Here is an 18,898-nt window from a genome sequence, read left to right on the forward strand (position 1 = left end):
CCCACTGTCTCAAACCCTCCCCTACCTGCATTGTGGCTCCAATACAAGTAAATGAGTCTGCACCAAAGGGCCTGTATGCTTACAGGGGGGTCTCAGACACCATCACGTCAGCAAGACGCCATGTAGGCAGAAGGGGATCCTTTGAAGGCTGGGCCTTAATTAAGATTCTGTCCATGTGCGTCTCTTTGCGAGATGAGATTAAGATGTTCTGAAATTATTTGAAAAGAACCACACAAGCCCAACCAGATAAAGTTGTGCCTTGGGGAACAGTTTTTATTTGTAGGAATAATCATCGTGCCATGGGGAAGCTGGAAGTACAATACCACACTAAGAAAAATGGTATGAAAAGTACAAAAGTAAGGAATCCTATGTATGGCAATGAATTACTAAAAATAAATATTGTAAACACAAAAATAACAGAACAGCTGAAATCTACAGTCAATCATTGCTACTAATAGTGAACGATCTTTGGCTTTAAATCAAATCTCCTCCGGCCTCCTAAGGAGCCCATTCTGAAGACCTTATTAAGATGCACTTTTCTTTTTTTCAGGCCAATAAAAAGAGTCCAGACTGTCTCTAGGACTAGCTCACATTTTATAGGAAGTCTGTGAAATAACTTCTCTATTTGAAATATACTATGAATCTTGCAACACAGGGCCACCTCCAGAAGGTAACACTCCATCTTTAATGATGGCTTTAAAGCAATAAGGAATAATAATTCTTATCTCTTTCATAGCAGTCTCCTCCCATAGATCTCAAAGTGCTTTGCACTAGGATATGCATTATTATCCACATTTTACAGATGGGGAAACCGAGGCACAGAGATTTTTTTTTTTTTAATGCTCTAATTTTTAGTGGAACTGAACATCCACAAAGCCAGCTGAGTTCAGTTGGGGTTGTGGAGATATTCAATATATCTGAGAAAAGGTTATGCAGAGAATCAGTGGCAGAATTGGGACTACAACCCAGGTTTTCTGAGTCCTATGATCCACTGGACTATGTTGCCTCTGAAATATTCTACTGCTATTTAGAGACTTATTAGATCATGTGTATTGCTTAAAGGCAGATTTCACTATAATTTGCACCTGGTTTAGCTCATTCTGCTTGGAGATGTGCATGTTAAGGTTCTTCCTACCATGCACAATATTTTATAGTTTGTCAAATAAAAAAATCCCATCCAAGGTAACAGCCAAGTGAATAAGTTGTAAGGTAGAAAAAATGATTCTCTCTTACACCTGGCAACTAACATCAGGGAGAAAAATAGGTGCCGGCTTGTTAAAAGATGAATCCCTGTCTTTCTGGACAAGAAATAAACCTTACATCAAAGGGAATAAAGAAAATGCATCTTAATGGAAACAAAAAATAAGCCACCCTGAAAAGTGTTGCAACATTTTCTTAGTGGAGGAAAGACAGAGCAGTGTTGAGAATCAATGCCTGTCTACATGATCTGATCTTCCTTTCTTATTTTGACACACATTAATATAACATCCCATTGTAATTTCTGGTTTAGAAGTTACAATCCCGCTTTGTTATGTGTCTCAGTTCCATTTCACATTGGCCAGTTTCTGAACCAAGAACAACGTCCTCCTGAAAAAGCTACATTCACAACCTGCCATCAGCTATAAATTCTTAATATAGTTCTCCTAACTCCTAAACTGGAAGGAATGGTAAGACAGCAGCAGCTTTCTACGTGTACTGATGCTTTCTCTTTTGCTACAGAAAAGTGCACAAACTGTACTCTTAAAATGAACAGAGGAAACATTCTGCATAGACACAACTGAGCCATATGCTGAAGATGTATTTTCAGTTACATGGTCTGGAGATGATCTGTATGTTTCAAGTAAAATTTTTGTTTCAGGTGAACTGGGAACACATTGGATTCTGGTTTGCATCTGAGTCAAAGTGGGCATGAAAAGAGGGCATGAAAAGAGGGCAGGAGCCTCTGCTGCAGCTTAAGTCAAGTGTACCCAGTGCATCCCTAAGAAGCTGTACAAGAAGGTACAAGAGGCAGTGTTTTTAAGAGAGATGGGCCCTGAACTATCCACCCCAGACTGAAATTTTGGGGAAGCTCGGAGACAGCCTTTGCAATTAGCCCATTGCTCTGTAACTGGGCAAACCCAAAACTCGGATGGGAATTCCCTCCGAACTTTGACAAAGTTTGGATCTGGTTCCCACAACTTGGTAGCATAGAGATTTTAAAACAATACTTCCCACATGGAAAGGCTTTCCTTTCGCACTCAATAGCGCCCACCTCTTTGCAGATCTCATTTGAGCCTAAGCTGGGGAGAAATTCCAGGAGCCACATAACTACACACTTGTCAGGACAAGAAAGCTTGAAAATAATTGTGAGCTCCTAGTAACTTATCCTGCCACCATTAAGCCTGTTACATTTGCAAGAGAGCAAATGTGCCGAGAAGGCTTCCACCCCCAAAGTCAATAGGAATTAAGGGTGCTCAGCAATCCCGGATCTGACCCTCATTCAGAGAGCCTAATGTAGCTTTCCTTGCTCACCCAATTAAGTGCCATTGACCCCAATGGGACTACTCACCAAGGCCCAGATCCAGCAGAATACTGGCACCTACTTAGCTTGAAGACCATGAGTAGTCCCACTGACATCATGAGATTGCTCCCATGTACCTACTTCAGGGTCGAGCTCTGCAAAGCACTTAATCTAATGCCCATTAAAAAAAAAAAAGAAAAGAAAAAAAAAATCAGTGAAAGGACTCCCATTCGCTTCAGTGGGCATTGGGATGGGCCCATAAGCAAGGGGTGAAGGACTATGGCCAGGGAGTGGTTCCATCTAGAAACCCCTTATTCATGCAAGTCAATCTACTCGCGTCAGTGCAACACTTCAGATGAGAATTAAACCATTTGCACAGTCGTAACCCACTACACTGCAAGGAAAGGGAGAAGCCAACATTGCCAAGCCCCTGAATCAGCAGAGCACTTAAACATACACTTAAGTTTAAGCGTATGCTTATAACCCCTTAAGTCACATGCCCAAGTGCTTTGCTGAACCAGAACCCGAATCAGCTACAAAAAGGGATTGCCCTGGCACCCACTATGTCATTGATTGCAAAGAAAGCATCTGTGGTACAAGTGAACTCATTCACTACTGGTGAAATAGAGTGCATTTCAAAAAGAGGTACACTGCTGGATAATCTCTTGTCTTCAAGTTTATAAATATACCCCCCGACTGTAACCCACTTCACTGTACAGTAGATATAATCAAAGCAAAAAATGCCTTGATCAGTAGGCAAATACTAGTAATCCCAGTAAAAGAATCACACACAACTGCTTGGTATTGGATTAGATGGTTTTCTGTTATTTTTTTTTAAAAAAAGATAATTTATTTAAATTCATCTAAAGTTTCTAAACTGGATGATTCTCTTACATTATTTCTGTACACATCATTTTTGATTTTTCCATTTAATTTTATATAGTAATCTTGTGGCTTATAAAAAAATATAAGCATTTAAAATGCCAAGAGACACGTGTGGCGTGCTTTAAAATGGTGCTATTGGAATTGACAGCCACATAGAGATTCTTTTGGTAAAGATGTTACCCCAAGCAGTATAAAAATATACAAAAAAACTACCCACACACAAAAATTGTATATCCGTCGAAACTGATGGTCAGGTTGAGGTTTTTATGTGTATATCACCAGTCATGTGTTAAATATTTACAAAAAAGTTTATGCGATTCATCACCCACCCCTGCATAATTTTGTGTGTGAATTTGCTGGTTTGGGAAACAACAAATTGCAGAATTTAATTGGTCTGCACAGTTTTCTGTTGGCAAAATTATTAACTCTTTATCATAAAAAGCAAAGTGATGAGGAGAGTTCTGCTGCACAGAGCAAACCTGCTGTTAGCTTTGGGGATGCCAATCTGGAAAACCAGAAGGATTTTGACATTTGGGGATCACAAAATTACACTTAATTCTTTGCCGCTGAGCTCCTGCATCCACACACGTTTAACTATAAGCAGGTGAGTGCTGCCATCAACAGCAGTGGTTACTCTCGTGCTTCAAGCAAAACACGGTGCCTGTTTGCCGGACTGGGACCGAATCTCGTGAGAAATTCAGGCCTGAACCCCAACTCCTGTTGAAGTCAACAGTAAAACTCCAGTTGCTTTCAATGAGAGCTGGAGGTGGTGGTGAAGAATAACGTATATTTGCAGAATAAAATGTTTAACCCTTTAGATCAGAAACAGCTAGAGCCTAATCCTGGTTTATTCCAGTGAGTAAACCAAGGACCTACTCCTGCACTGCTAAAGTCAATGGGGATTTTGTCACTTACTTCAGTGTAAGCAGAATTAGGACCGTGCCTGAATGGGGGCCTGCTCCCATGAGCAATGATTACTCGTGAGCCAGAACGAGCAGGATCAGACTCTGAACTAACCAATTCATTTGTTCCCTGGCCGCTGCTATTTCTTTTAGTGCACTGAATACATGGCCTTCATACTTCCATTTCCCCTGATGACACAAGACCTGAAATAACTGCACCCCTTCCATACACCTATCCTCAGAAATTTCAGTCCTTCCAGCCCGCTCCCAGACAGTTATTTTAAATAATAAAAAAGCATTCTGCACTAGTCTCTCAAACCACATTAAAACTAGTCAATAATAATCCACCATTCATGACTATATACATAAAAGACGTAAGATCTCTCGAAACATAAATACAATGCATAAATCCAGATGTGACCTATGGGGTTTTTACAAATAAAGATACAGAGCTAGTTCACAGACAAAAATAAAACCAAACTCACCACATCAAATGAGGGCACAGTGTTGAAACCGCTGTGGAAGAGAAACCATTCATTTCAGCGATGTTTTTTTCTATGCACGCACGCTCCAGTAGGGGTCGCCATTGGCTACACATGTCAAGTACCACATTTAATTAATAGAGAAGCTGGGAAATGGAACTACACCCTGAGTCCCCAAGTATTTCCAGGCAGATGCTCTGCTGGTCGAATTAAAGAAGCACCTTTAACTTGATCCAGCAGGTACTTTAATATTACTCACCACTCCACACGGACACTTTGTATCCTTCGGCGCAGATTCAAATGCATTGGTTTAAATGCTGCGCCCTGTGCTTTTAAGAGCATTACCATGACTTTCATGGAAATAACACAGCCTTGATCAGGGTAAAAGACTAGTGGAGGTCTTTAACCCAATCTTAAAAGAGGTTTTGCTTTCTAGTGTGTTTATGTTAAGACTTGACATCTACAAATAGGTACTATTTACTATTGAAGTGACAACGCAGTGTCTTAATTGCTCTGGCATTATCCTTCTACTGCTACAGAACAAATGCCATTGTGGCTGGGGAGGGAGGTTTAGTATTTTAAATGGGCTGTGGTGAAACAAAAAGGGCTTTGACAGGAAACGTAGCTACACTCCCTGATGACACTTTTAGCTGTACTCGATAGGCAGTTTGATGGCATGCAATAAAACTCCTAAGAAAATAACTTTGAACACACGGCACCTCAGGTCTCAGTATTTTGATAGAACATGTAAAGCTAAAAATCTGCATGTTGAGGAGCAGGAGAAGGTGTGTGTGTTGGAGGGTGGAAAAGGGTCCGCTGGTTTTGCTCTGATAAATCCAAGCCTTCCTAACGACCCCTCTTATCGCTGCCCGGCCTCCCGGATCCGGCATGCCACTGCCGTAATGAGCGCCGCCCCTTTGCCGCTGCCATCTTCTGACTGGAGGAAGGTCACTTCGCACTTCGGGGTCAGCTGCTTCACCGTTTCGTGCATGATGAACGAGAAGCTGCAGCGGGTGGAGGACAAGAGTGAGTATATCTATGATGCTCCCCGTCTCGACCCTAGATTTTGGCCTCAGTTCATTTTAATCGCGGCTAAGAGGATGTTCAGAAGGACAAAGCTTTCCCCCAGAACTCCCAAAATGACCATCTGGATGAATCAGCTGTGGGGAATGAACCTGAGACCTCTGGATCTAACCACATGGTCTCTACTGTGTAAGCTAAAGGAGTAAGGTACCCATAAACCTCTCTGCGTGGGCCAGTCAATAGATGGAAACAGGGACCCACTCTGTATTGAAGTGGGTTACATTAGGCACCATCTAACAGTACAAACTTGGACCTGAGCAGTCAGGCTGTGGACTAGGGAGATCCTCTGGGATGCAGTGAGGAACAACACTTCCCAGTCCTGCAGAAAGCTATTCCATGCCACCATAACAGCCTCGGGGCTATAGCAGTTGGTACCTGCTCTTTGTGAACAAGAACAACCTAGCGGGTCCATATAACAGCAGCTCCACTGGCCTCCACGCTCCTTCTACCACTTCCTCTGGGTTGGTAGCTGAGGAGGCCAGGTTTAGCTCAGTGAGTCTCCAGCATGATGGACCCAACGGGGTAAAGCTCCTTGCGTTCCTGACTTTCGAAAAGCTGAACTTTCCAAAATGGCATCCTCACAGCTGATCTATCCCATAATGCACTGCACTGACTGCACAAGCCATCCCAGGGCAGAAGGAAGAATGCTTCCTGAGCTCTGCACTGACCCAATTAGTAATGAAAATGTAGACACAGCAACACAGCTCTTCACAAATGAATGTCAGTGATAGAAATCCAAGACCAACTGGATACAGGCTTTAAAGCATGTCTCTTGGTCTCAAAAGTAGGTCTCCCAGTCCTTTGCTAAAGTGACCAAGACAAGGGTGCTTCTACCCCTTCCATGCAGAACATATTCCATCATCTAATGGATCACCCCCAACCCACCCCAGGTTTGGCCTATTAATTTCATCCCACTGTTTTAGGACTGGCTGAGAAATGGTTGCATAGTTTGGACAAAAGATTTAGAAACGAAAATCTCAATTTTGCATGGATTTTTAAAAATTTTTCATCTCAAAGTAATTTGTTTCGATACAAATTTTTTCCTTTCATTCCTCTCCTTTTTCAGTCCCTTGGGAAAGAGAAAGGGTGAAAAACCAATACCCCAAAAGTGAACATTTTTTCATTTCAATGTGAAACAAATGTTTGGTTTCTGGGGGAGGTGAGGGAGGAAATACCGAAAAATATGAATATTTTTGGATTATCCAAAAAAAGGTGGATGAAAAGTTTTCAATCAGCCCTGGTTCTTATGTCTGCCATTGTAGCCTGCTTGTGACAGTAATATCTGGCTGCCAACGTCCCCTTGGAACAATCTCTGACCTACGGAGACTCTCACCCATGGTAACTTACTGAGGATGCAGTTTGTAGAGTGTCCCATCCACACCAACTGTGACCTTAAGGAAGTCCAGCTTGCGGTTCTCCCGGATTTTATCCACCACTGCTGCCACACCAGCGCCACAGAGCTGAGCAGCACGCCTGGCTACCATGGTGCACACCTCCTTCACAATGATACTGTCATCACACGTGCTCTCCAGGCCCAGGTGCTGGAGGATGGAGCGGACCTGGAGCAGGGCTAGGCAATCGCTGGAGGAAGGCAGACAGGGCAGGACAGAGACATTAGAGACCAAAAGAAAGCCTGCTGTCAACATCAGAATGCAGGAACAGTCTGAACTCAGGATGCTCTTGGAAGTATAGCTCTAATCTAAAGAATGACGTCAGTTCATTCTTTCTCGTGCAGCATCACCTGTAATAACAGCTTCTGCGGGCCAGGTTCTGCCTTCAGTGCAGCCCCACCGCTTGCACTGGGCGTAAGTGATCAGAACTTGGCAAAGAATCCTGTTGATGATGCACAAGAAAGAAGAGATTTTCCAACTTGCTCTCCTGCAGCTGAGCTGTCTCCGGGGGGCTAAGAGAGTGATAAGCAACAAGGACTAGATTTTTAAAGCCTTATGCTTAACAATCTGTCCCACCTTGTATTTAGCTTGGACACGCTGGTTCCCACCTCCAGACGTGAGGAAGAGCTCCGTGAAGCTCAAAAACTTGTCCCTTCGGCCCATTCAAGTTGGTCCAATAAAAGATAAGACCTCACCTGCCTTGTCTCATTTAGATTTTGAAAAAAGTATTTAGGTGATGCTCCACTCGGTGCTGCAATGCCTAAGTGACTTAGGAGCCAGGTTCATTTTCAAGAGCACCTGAGTCTTAAAGTGCCTTTCAAACTTATGCGTCTGACGAAGTGGGTATTCACCCACAAAAGCTCATGCTCCAATACATCTGTTAGTCTATAAGGTGCCGCAGGACTCTCGCTTTTTACAGATACAGACTAACACGGCTACCCCTCTGATACTTTAAAACTTAATACTTCTATTTGTCACTCAGATCAGCAGAGCTGACTGAATACCCAGGAGGCAGATCTGTTGGGTAGTAAAGGGGCAGCATTTCACGTACACTGGGAGTTCCAAAGAGGACTAAGGAAATTAGATGCCCGACTCCCACTGGATTTTAATTAGATCTGGGTACTTAAATCCCTTTGGCACCTTTGAAAATCCCTGTTTTCCCACCCAGCAGATCTCACTAGCGTGAACTAATTTTACATCATAATCAGAGTGGTGATTTCATCATAAAGTCCCCGATGATGAGTGCAGAAGTAGCTCCTCCAGCCAACAATAGCTTGTTAATATCTAGTGAAGCGGAAATAGAGAGCACTCTGCACTCACAGCTTTGTTTCATCCTCCACCACCCAAAAAACCCACACCATTGACAGTGTCACAGCACTAGCCCTGGGATTCTATCTAGTTATTTACATGTACATCTAAGAATTTGGAAGGATTCTGGACCTAATGTGACTTGGATGAAATTCCACTGAGTTCCTTAGAACTATACTACTAGATTACTCCTGGTTGTTGCTTGCGCTGCAGATGTTTGGAATCTCTTATGGAGTTTTACCATGTGAATCAATCAGGAATCAGAGCCTCTTCCTACCTCTCCCCAACTCCCCCCAGTGCTTTAATGGAGGACATTTTTTTTAAAACGGCAACAATTAAAGATCAACACTGCAGACGAGCAGGGCGTGCAAGGCAACATCCGTGGGCAACCACACAACAAACTGGAGCATGTGCGCGCAAGAAAGGAAATTATTTCAGGAAGGAAATATTGGGTCAGTGATATTACAAAAAATAGAGACGAACAGTCACTGTTGTACGGGGGACTGGTTTTAATGCAGCATGAAAACCCTCAGCATGATATTGCTCTGCAAGAAGCAGATCCCGCAAGGGACTGAGTGGGGTAAGTGGGGGCTAGAATCCAGCAAGCTGCTGAACACTGAAAATCACAACTGGGCAAAATGTTTTTTTCTGACACTGGGGTGGGGAGGGGAGTGGGGGGAAATAATACAGATTTGGCAACATCCAAACATTTCTCCAATCATTTCAATTAAAAAAAAAAAATCTGAAAAATATCAAAGTGTCCTTTAATATTTATTAAAAACTCAAAAATGTTATAAAAAGGCTTGAAATCCAAACAAAATGTTCAGTTTCAGGTCAAATGAAACTTCAGTCAATGAACCCCACAGCAATTATTATTATTATTATTATTTTTTTCCAATTTTTCCATTTGCTAGCTGTACTCAAGACCTTGCTAAATTTCACTGGATATACTTTTCCCAGCTCGATTACATCTCATCTGTAGGCAAGGGACAAGCGTCTTCGTTCATCCACCTTCCCAACCCCTCCCTTCTGCGTCTGGAATCTCACCTCTCAATTTGAGACAGGAACTTCGTCTCGAATATCCCCCTGGTCTTCAGCCTTTCGGAGATCCGCCCCCGGAACAGCAGCCCCCGCTTGGTGAAGTCGATCAGGATGTTTCGGACAATCTCGCCCAGGTACATCCCGCTGATCATTTTCTCAAACCTGGAGTTGAAAAGGCACAGCTGAGCGTGGGGTAGGAAGGACAGGGTAGCGGGTGAGTCAAAGGACTGGGACTCTGGAGATCTTGGTTCCATGCTCAGCTCTGCCACAGATTCCCTGTGTAATCTCAGGCAAGTCACTGAATCTGCCCCCCAGTTTCTCAACTCCCCACCTGTACAATGAAGATAACAATCCTTCCCTATCTGGGAGGACAAAACCCATTCATAACTGTGAAGCACTAGCCTGCCCTTCATTACTGTAGTAGCTAAGTATAAAGACAGCTTCAAATGGGGTGATTTGGAGGTGTCATCACATAGGCTGGACTCTGGCATCTGCATCATCTGATGTGCGCTTAGAGGTTGCTTAGTGGGAGGACCCCTGCTCAGCACTAAGAACATGAAATGCTCAGCTGCAGTGGGGTGAGAACCACGTGGCTCTAGGATGGGGTTTGTAGAGGAATTCCAGGCTGCTCTTTAAATACTTTGCGCCTCTCATGGCACTTTCTTTCCAAGGATCACAAAACAATGGGCTGGATTTTCCTGTCACTTAACAAGGGTGCAAATCAGTGTAAACACCACAGACTTCAGCAGAGTTATTCCTGATTCACACCTGAGGGTGAGTGAGAGGCGTATCCAGCCCAGTGAGTTAAACCTGACACCATCCCTGTCAAGTTGTAGCATGATCCCCCCAAGCTGCTGGTGGAAAACAGAGGCACAGAGAGATGAAAAAGAAACATGATGCTCATGGGGCTTGGTCCGACCCCCTGATGTCAGTGAGAACATGGTCAGGCCCTTAGGAAAGGGTCAGCTAGTTTAGTGCTAAGTCTCCAAATTTCCATCCCAAGTTCTAGCCTTGGTTTATTTTAAATTCTGCCGAGGTGATGGTCAGAAAAACGGGGAGGAATCTTCATGATGCTCAGGTACCATGCAATGAAACTAATGGGACAAATCCTAGCCCCTGGCCTGTAGCCCAGGATGTGCTAGGCCAGGGGTTCTCATACTGGGGGTCAGGACCCCTCAGGGGGTCACGAGGTTATTACACGGGGAGCTGCGAACTGTCAGCCTCTACCCTACACCCTGCTTTGCCTCCAGCATTTATAATGGTGTTAAATATATAAAAAAAGTGTTTTTAATTTATAAGGGGGGGTCACACTCAGAGGCTTGCTATGTGAAAGGGGTCACCAGTACATAAGTTTGAGAACCGCTGTGCTAGAGAGATCCCTTAATGCCATGTGTTCTCCAAGACAGCGTGGAAATCACAGACGTCTTCAAAGCCCTGAACGCACACACCTTTGTTTCCCAGCATTGAGAGAAAGTTCATCCACCGCCACATCAAATTCTGTCTGGAAGTCATCCAAGCAGCCGTTGTCCCCGAATGCCCCCCACTCCATGTTAATGCACATTCTGCCCTCTTCACCCTCCACCAGTTCCACATTCCTCATCTCCTCCATGTAGCAGGCGTTGCTGCCCGTGCCTGTGGCAGAAGAGCACAGAAAGGTCTAAAGGTTCATGAAACATCTCCTGCTTTGAGGGGAATACAAGGGACAGCAAAAAAAGTTGGAAGATAAGAGCTGTACTTCTACTGGTAGTTAATAGAGACTCTTTCAGCTCAAGCAGGGGAGAGACTTATCCCAGATGCTGTCAGTGCCTAGTGTAGCATACAGCCATGATGTCTATAGTGTGCAGTCACCCATCTATTACTATAAAGGATCTGTTGCTATGATCTTACCTTCTAAATGCTGGGGCAGGGGTGGGGAACCTGTTTTCTATGATGGGCCATTGACCCACAGGAAAAAAAAAACTATATCAATCGCTGGCCACACACAAGTATCATAGGATCATAAAATATCAGGGATGGAAGGGACTTCAGGAGGTCATCTAGTCCAGCCCCCTGCTCAAAAGGATCACAAAACAATGGGCTGGATTTTCCTGCCACTTAACAAGGGTGCAAATCAGTGTAAACACCACAGACTTCAGCAAAGTTATTCCTTGATTTGCACCTGGGGGTGAGTGAGAGGAGTATCGGGCCCAGTAAGTTAAACCTGACACCATCCCTGTCAAGTGGTAGCATGATCCCACCAAGTAAAAAGCAACTTAAATTTAGTGAGGTTTTTTTAGAGACAGAAATATAAAACGTTCAACTCACCCACCTGTGGGGGGCATGGAGGCTCAGGGCTTCCCCCCGCAGTGGGGCGAGCCGATGCTCGCAGCACCAGTTCTGCAGGGAGGCACCAAGACTTGCCACAGGCTGGATGCAATGAAGCAACGGGCTGGATCCAGCCAATGGGCTGTAGGTTTCCCACCCCTGTACTAAAGCTTGCTAAAAGTCACTTGGTCAGAATCTAAATTTTCCATGGGACCATGTGATTTTCAACAAAATTTTGCCAAGGAGAAAATGGACATGATTTCCATTTTGACATTTTTGGAACAGAACATTTTGGTTTTTTTCTTTTCTAAACTGGTTTTATATCGTCCAAAAATTGAAAAAAAGTTGACATTGAAAGAAAAAGCCATTTAAATTGACCCTAAAGCAATTTTTCTCCAAAATTTTTGTTCAGTGGAAATTTTGAAATTCAATGTTTTGTTTCAATTCAGAACAAAAACAAATTTTGAAATCGCAGAAAATTCCAGTTTATGCTCGGCTGGAGGCCAAATATTCTGCTGACAATTCCACTTAAATCAATGGAGCTAACCTGCTAGATCATTGCCCGGTATGAGCTCAGATGTGCTAAATTAAGAAGTTTCTTTGTTAGAAAGTGGGCACTAGGGTTTAGGGGTTTTACCATTACTCTGTGCAACCCGGTCAATGCAAATTTCACAGTCTTATGTGATACCTGTGTCTGCTATCTGTGCAGCATGGCCTACACAACGGCCGTTCTCTTGAGCTTAAACAGCTTGGGAAAAAGCAATGAGCGTTCCATGAGCCTCTCAAGAATGAAGCAAGAAGATCACCCTGATGGCTTAGGCCTGTCAAAACATGCCACCCACGAAACCTAAAGTATTCACCAGGAGGAACTCTTTATCATTACCAACATCCTTTATAGTCTTTCACCATGGAATGTAATAAAGTCACATCTGCTTGTACCTACCACATCTGAATTTGGTCCCAAATACTCAAGGAAATGAAGCTGGCTGGGGGTGAGGAAGGCAAAAGATTTCCACTGACTTTGCCATTTTTCACCGAAATTTCAAATATTTTAACATTTTTCCAACCATTGGTGGAAAATTCTGATCTGTACTAGATCTCCCAGGAATAGCTAAAAGATACAGGACAGGAGGGGAGTACAGAATAGGAACTGGGTACAGGGGGAGAGATTGGTTTGTTATGTAAAGCTTCAGTTCTTACCAACGATGAGCCCGACTTCACAATAAGGATCTTCATAACCACAGGTCATCATGGTGCCTACTGTGTCATTCACCACTGCTACCACATCCAGATCAAACTCCTGAGGAAGAAAGGGTTACCATGCATTATTCTGGAAGAACCAGCACCTTTTATGCTCCCTTTCACTGCTGCGTTCAGAGCAACACACTCAACATGAATGCAGGTTTAATACAGCTCCCTATTACTGGAATCAAAGCAACTAAGGGTATGTCTACACTGCAGTTAGACACATGTGGCTGACCCATGCCAGATGACTTGAGCTCAGGCTAAGGGGCTGTTTAACTGTGGTGCAGATGTTTGGGCTGGAGCCCGGACTATGAGACCCTCCGACTTTGCAGGTTAGGAAGGTCCCAGAGCTTGGGCTCCAGTCTGATTTGGAACGTCTCACTGCTATTTTTAGCCTCGTGGCACAGGACGCAGACGTGTCTCCTCCCCTTCCAGTGTAGACTTACCTTAGATGGGGATATTTAGTACTTAAGACTGTTCATCTACAGAGCCAAGCGCTTTAGGAAACTGGGCCTCATCCAAAATACCCCAAAAAAGTTAAAACTGCCTGTAACTTGGCTTATTTACACTGACAGGTTGAAGAGCCAGGATGACCTTGATACGGTTACAACCTGCAGTTATAAGAATTTCCCCTAATGCCCTTTTTCAGAGCATGTTATGTGTCCCCAAATTCACAGCAGCACAGCACACCTAAATCTGCTACTGCTGCCAGCTAGGGGACTTAGTCCAATCGTTCAAGCTGTAGAGACCCTTGCTCTTAGCACTGAAGGTCCCGTGTGGAGTAAGATATGACAGTCATTTAGCCATTTTCTGACTTTATGCTCAGCCAAGTAAATTTCCTTTCTAGCTGCAGTCAGAATTCCAGACGGATCTGGATTATCTGACTGACTATTTGCAAATTCTCCCTTTCATTCACACACTGATCGCTCAGATCAGAGGTCCCATGGACATTCACCTCTCTCCTATGTATGGCTTCTTTCAGCAGGTTCACCACATCTTCTCCTTCACAGCCAGTAGCTTTGAACCCTTTAGTCCATTTCAGGAGTATTCCCTTAAAAAGAGAACAAAAGATACAATAAACCAGAGGGGGAAGAGAGTGCAGAATAGTTAGCAGCAAGCAAAGACTTTGGGCTGGTCTACATTGGGGGAGGAGGAGGAGGGGCAATGTTTCGAACTAAGATACGCAACTTAGTGTAGCTGAAGTCGAAGTATCTTAGTTCAACTTATCAGGCCATTCTCATGGCGGCGAGTCGACTGCGCTTACTCCTCCTGCCGAGAGGGAGTATGGGCATCGATTAGCGGATCGATTTATCGCATCCAGACGAGATGCGATAAAATCGATCCCCAATACATCAAACACTACCTGCCGATCCGGCAGGTAGTATAGATGTACCCTTACAGTCACTTAAGATCTGCTCTGGTAAGAGCGCTCTTTATAGCTACATCAGTTCATGTATACGGCTAAAGGGGACTGTGGTCAAGATTTAAGATGGACTCGTAATTTTAGGTGCCCAACTGGTGGTAACTTAAAGGGTCTGATTTTGAGAGTAGGCCTATTAGCCAAGATGGTCAGGGACGCAAGCTCATGCTCAGGGTGACCCTAAACCTCTGACTGCCAGAGGCCAGGAAGGGAAGACAGGGGTGGATCACCCCAACTGTCCTGTTCTGTACACCCCCTGTTCCTCCTAAAGGTCTGGCACTGGCCACTGTCAAGCTAGATGGACCATTGTTCTGACCCAGTATGGCCGTTCTTGTGAGAGAAGGCTCAAGAATTCCTTAAAATCAGGCCCCTTTAAGGTAACAGGTTGGGCACAGTGTTAAAAGTCTTGGCCAGCCTATTCAGAACCTATTTAAGGGAGAGAGTTTTAAATCACCTTTTGATCTAGGAGGATACCAGCTGACCTGAATGGTATGTGTTTTCCAGCAGATACTACTACACACAGAGGGCGGAGCCTAGATATTGTTTTCGTCAATATTAACTAGTGCTGTGTCCTCTTCTTTGTTGCAATGACGCAGGTTATTAATACAGGAGGAGTTTTTTTTAAGGCACCAATGGATTCCTACCTCCCATTCCTGCTTGGGGAAAAGCTTCCCCATAATGTTCCCATCAGTCCTGGCAGATGTTCACCGAAATATTTGCATTAAATAGCTCCACAACATGACATCTTAAACCAATTCTATTTTTTTTTTTTTTTTAACATACCAAGCTCTTCATACATGGCACTGCAATAGGCTTTACAGGGAGAATTAAGATGCTAGAAAGAAAAGGAAGGTTTAAGGTGAGGTTTAAAAAGGAAAGGACTCTGGACACAGGAGGGCAGGGGGGAAGGGAAAGTTCTTGGTAGGGAAAGGGTTAAAAATGAACTAAAGCTACAAAGTGGATGGTCAGAAGGGGAAGTGTTAATTAAAAAAAAAAAAAAAGAGGGATTGCAAGTCTTGAATCTGGGCCCCCGGAGATTCCTCAAACTGCAGGCACCACTCGGCAGCCTGCTGGCACCAGCGAGGAGCATGAGCTGGTGGACCTTAGCTCACCAGAGCCACCACCTATGCAATTCCCGATTGGAGGAGACATCTAGCCCCAGTGATTGGGTCAGACTCATTATTTAAGCCAGAAGAGGCACAGGAAGTTGTCTGAGCAACTAGGTGACATGGCTGGCTGCTACACCAGAGGCCGTCTTCCTGCTTTGTTCCAGTTCCCTGCTTCTGCACCCCAGAAAGCTACTGACTCCAGCTCCAACCCTTGGCTTGACACCTGACTGACTCCTGGCTCTAACTCCCTATTGCCAATTCCTGCTCCAACCACTAGCTCTGACCATCACTGCTCTGACAACTAGGTCTGACCGCTTACATCTCGGTCCATGACAGGAAGCTAAGGAGAACCAGGGAATAATGTTGTGTTGCACCCTCTTTATCTACATTTGGTCTATTTAGATCATAGGCTCTTTGGGGCAGGGATCTCTCCTTTGACGTGCCCAGCATTGCTTGTGGGTGGAATTAATAAAAACATACATAGTAATACAATGACATTTAAAAACGATCACAGACAAGGGTATGACAAGTCACAGGACATCCCTCCATGGAGAGCAACCTGGAAGGGACAGAGATGAGGACCAAGAGAGTACACTTTGTGAAAGACATCCGTGGACAGCTATCCTCTGGTAGGATTTAGCCCCTGAACTGGTGGGGCACAATGAAGATGAGATTAGAGTGGTCAGAGAGGTGCAAAGAGAATTTCAATAGTTAGGAAGGAGGAGGTTGATGACGGTCCATCTTGGAGCAGAACTGCTGTGCCAATGGTGTTCTGGAAGACTATGGAAGAGGGAACTACAATAGGATGGAAAGAGGTTAGGATATGAGCAAGATTTCAGGTCAGGTAGGGTCAAGATAAGGAGGAATGTCTAGAGGTGGCAACAGACTCACAAGTGAGACAGGAAAAGGAAGTTTGAAAACAAGGATGTCACCTTCTAATCCTTCCCTCTGTTTCTGAACAATGTAGCAATATAGGCTAGTTAGTAGGTACAGATACCACGTAGCTGGATATAGGTTACCTCATCAAGGTTATTCTGTTGGCAAGGGAAAGAGAAGGTGAATCCCAGAGGAAGTGACACACCCTTCATTCCCATGTATTCCAGGAAGTCCGAAATGCAGTGGACGATGTGATCGAACAGCTGTAGACAGACAACCAGAGGCAGTTGCTTTAATAACTGCAGAAAACTTGATTAAGTACCAGGCTACCAGCTAAGAGTGTATCCGCTGGTACTAGAAAAGGTAAATGGGCTACCACTTCAACTCAGCTGCATAACCAAGTAGTGAAAAATCCATCCCCATGGAGGTCTTCCTCCTGTAGCTAATTATACAGTGGCACTTATACAGTTAAAATTTAGGAGATGCCTGAATCCGGAGTTTGGGGCTGGGTTACCCGTCACCTCATACGCAATGGGATACCACCTCATCCCATCTCAGCCCCAGAGTTATCACCTGAAGTTTCAAGCTTTTCTCCTTCAGCCCCCTTTTCTTTATTTAAAAGATTTTTCTTTGCATTTCATGCACAGGTTAAAAAAAACAACAAAATTCAACATTAATACAGTGTTCTTCACCCAGAGAAATGCAAAAGCACATTTCAACTTAAGAGACACATGCCTTGTAGTGACAGGTTACAGGAACTCAATCTATTAGCGAGGGAAGGATAGCTCAGTGGTTTGAACATTGGCCTGCTAAACCCTGGGTTGTGAGTTCAATCCATGAGGGGGCCATTTAGGGATCTGGGGCAAAAATCAGTATTTGGTCCTGCTAGTGAAGGCAGGGGGCTGGACTCAATGACCTTTCAAGGTCCTTTCTAGTTCTAGGAGATAGGTATGTGTCCAATTATTAAATTTAAAAGTTTATCCAAGAGATGGTCATGAAGTGGCTTGATTATGGTCTGTAAATATCTACACCCAGGGAAGAGATTTAAGTGAGCAGCCAGTTCTAATTGAGCAGAAAAAGGCAGAACATGATCTAAAGGTTGGAAGCTGAAGCTAAAACAAATTCAGACTAAAAAAAAAAAAAGTGCTCTTTATTTCTTAACAGTGAGGTTAGCTCACCATTGGAGCAACTGACCCAGGGATGTGGTGCATATGAAGCCTTTAAATCAAGACCTCGTCTCTTTTTAAAAAGTTATGCTATAGCGCAAACAGAAGTTACGGGCTTGATGCAGAAGTTATTAGGCAAGGTTCTCTGGCCCGTTACGCAGGAGGTCAGACCAGATGATCACAACAGTCCCATCTGGCCTTGAAATTGATCAGCCTGTGAATCTGGGGGCTGATCTGCAATGCCGAGATCACGCTCCACTCTTGCTGATGCAATGGGTGTTGAGGAGGCTCAATCTCTCCAAAGAGGTGTTTAGCACCTCACGAGAGGGGGCATCATTTTTGCGCAACACTGAAACACAGCCACCTCTGAGATGGAAGCCCACAGCTGTTCCACCAGCACAGAGCTACACTAGAATTAAGGTTATGTTTGCTCAGTTATCCTTATCTAAAGTGCTTCTCTACACTAGGGGTCTACAGCAGAACAGCTATGGCATGCTGTAGGAACTTCGCCTCCCTGACTGACTATAAGGTAGGTCAACTAAAGCATCCTTCCATCACCCTAGCTACTTCTACCCCCTGGGTTAGGGTGACACAACTATGGCCCTCAGGGGTGTGGATTTTTCAGCCTAAATTTTAAGTGTACAGGAGAAAATTATAAGCAGTATGAAAATTTTTCCTCAGTACCCTCTTCATTTGCTCAGTGCCGGGCTAAATTCTCTGCTGCCTAAATTCTACCAAGGGCAATGGGTTTACAACAGCAAGGAATTTGGATCGTGCTGATTTCCCAACATTTGCTGCTCCATTTTAGAGCTTCTGTGATTTACTCTCTAGTGAGGGGTATGGAGGGGAATACTTCGGTGACTCATTTCAACGCATTGGGGCAGGGAAGGTTAGGGAAGAATCCCCTTTTCTTAGAGCCTTGTTTTGCTCGTTTTTCAGATTCAGGTGACGGATCTATTAAGTTTCAGGGACAAAGCAAGAGCTTGAGTGGTCAGGCTGGCTGCTAGAATAGCTGAATTCCTTGGAAGAAGGCCTTGTGACAGGAAAAATGGGCAAGGATGGGTTAACAGAACCACACGGCCATCAAATAGTCAAGGCAAGATGGGAATGCTGCATGCAGGGGGCTGCTCTGCAGCAATGGACCTAGGCCCATGGTTTTGATCTTACTGTGCGACTGGCTGTGAAA

At 44.2% G+C, this 18,898-nt stretch overlaps 2 protein-coding genes across 2 annotated transcripts in view; both read right to left on the reverse strand.

The window, feature by feature from the left end:
* Positions 1–247: 247 nt before the first annotated feature.
* LOC116823553 (hexokinase-2-like) lies at positions 248–16,805 on the reverse strand. Its single transcript, XM_032778162.2, has 7 exons — positions 16,690–16,805; positions 14,097–14,192; positions 13,097–13,196; positions 11,041–11,224; positions 9,599–9,754; positions 7,200–7,433; positions 248–5,773 (listed from the first exon to the last, which is right to left on the reverse strand). The coding sequence occupies exons 1-7, from the start codon at positions 16,762–16,764 to the stop codon at positions 5,629–5,631; spliced, it is 990 nt and encodes a 329-aa protein (XP_032634053.2). The 5' UTR covers positions 16,765–16,805; the 3' UTR covers positions 248–5,628.
* Positions 16,806–17,797: 992 nt separating this feature from the next.
* Positions 17,798–18,898, reverse strand: part of LOC142046427 (hexokinase-2-like) — a 7,014-nt gene continuing 5,913 nt past the window's right edge. Inside the window, exon 4 of the mRNA XM_075063392.1 lies at positions 17,798–17,802. Within this exon, the coding sequence (XP_074919493.1) occupies positions 17,798–17,802 (5 nt within the window). The remainder of the gene's footprint in view (positions 17,803–18,898) is intronic.

This window comes from Chelonoidis abingdonii, chromosome 2, assembly GCF_003597395.2.
Source record: "Chelonoidis abingdonii isolate Lonesome George chromosome 2, CheloAbing_2.0, whole genome shotgun sequence".
Classification (NCBI taxonomy): domain Eukaryota; kingdom Metazoa; phylum Chordata; order Testudines; family Testudinidae; genus Chelonoidis; species Chelonoidis abingdonii.

Excerpts from the sequence above, each read along its gene's own strand:
- LOC116823553 (XM_032778162.2), bottom strand. The coding sequence starts at position 16,764 with ATGGGAATGAAGGGTGTGTCACTTCCTCTGGGATTCACCTTCTCTTTC. Across the intron at positions 14,193-16,689 it reads AACAGAATAACCTTGATGAG|GGAATACTCCTGAAATGGAC; the intron begins GTAACCTATATC and ends TCTCTTTTTAAG. Across the intron at positions 11,225-13,096 it reads TGAAGTCGGGCTCATCGTTG|GCACGGGCAGCAACGCCTGC; the intron begins GTAAGAACTGAA and ends CTTCTGCCACAG.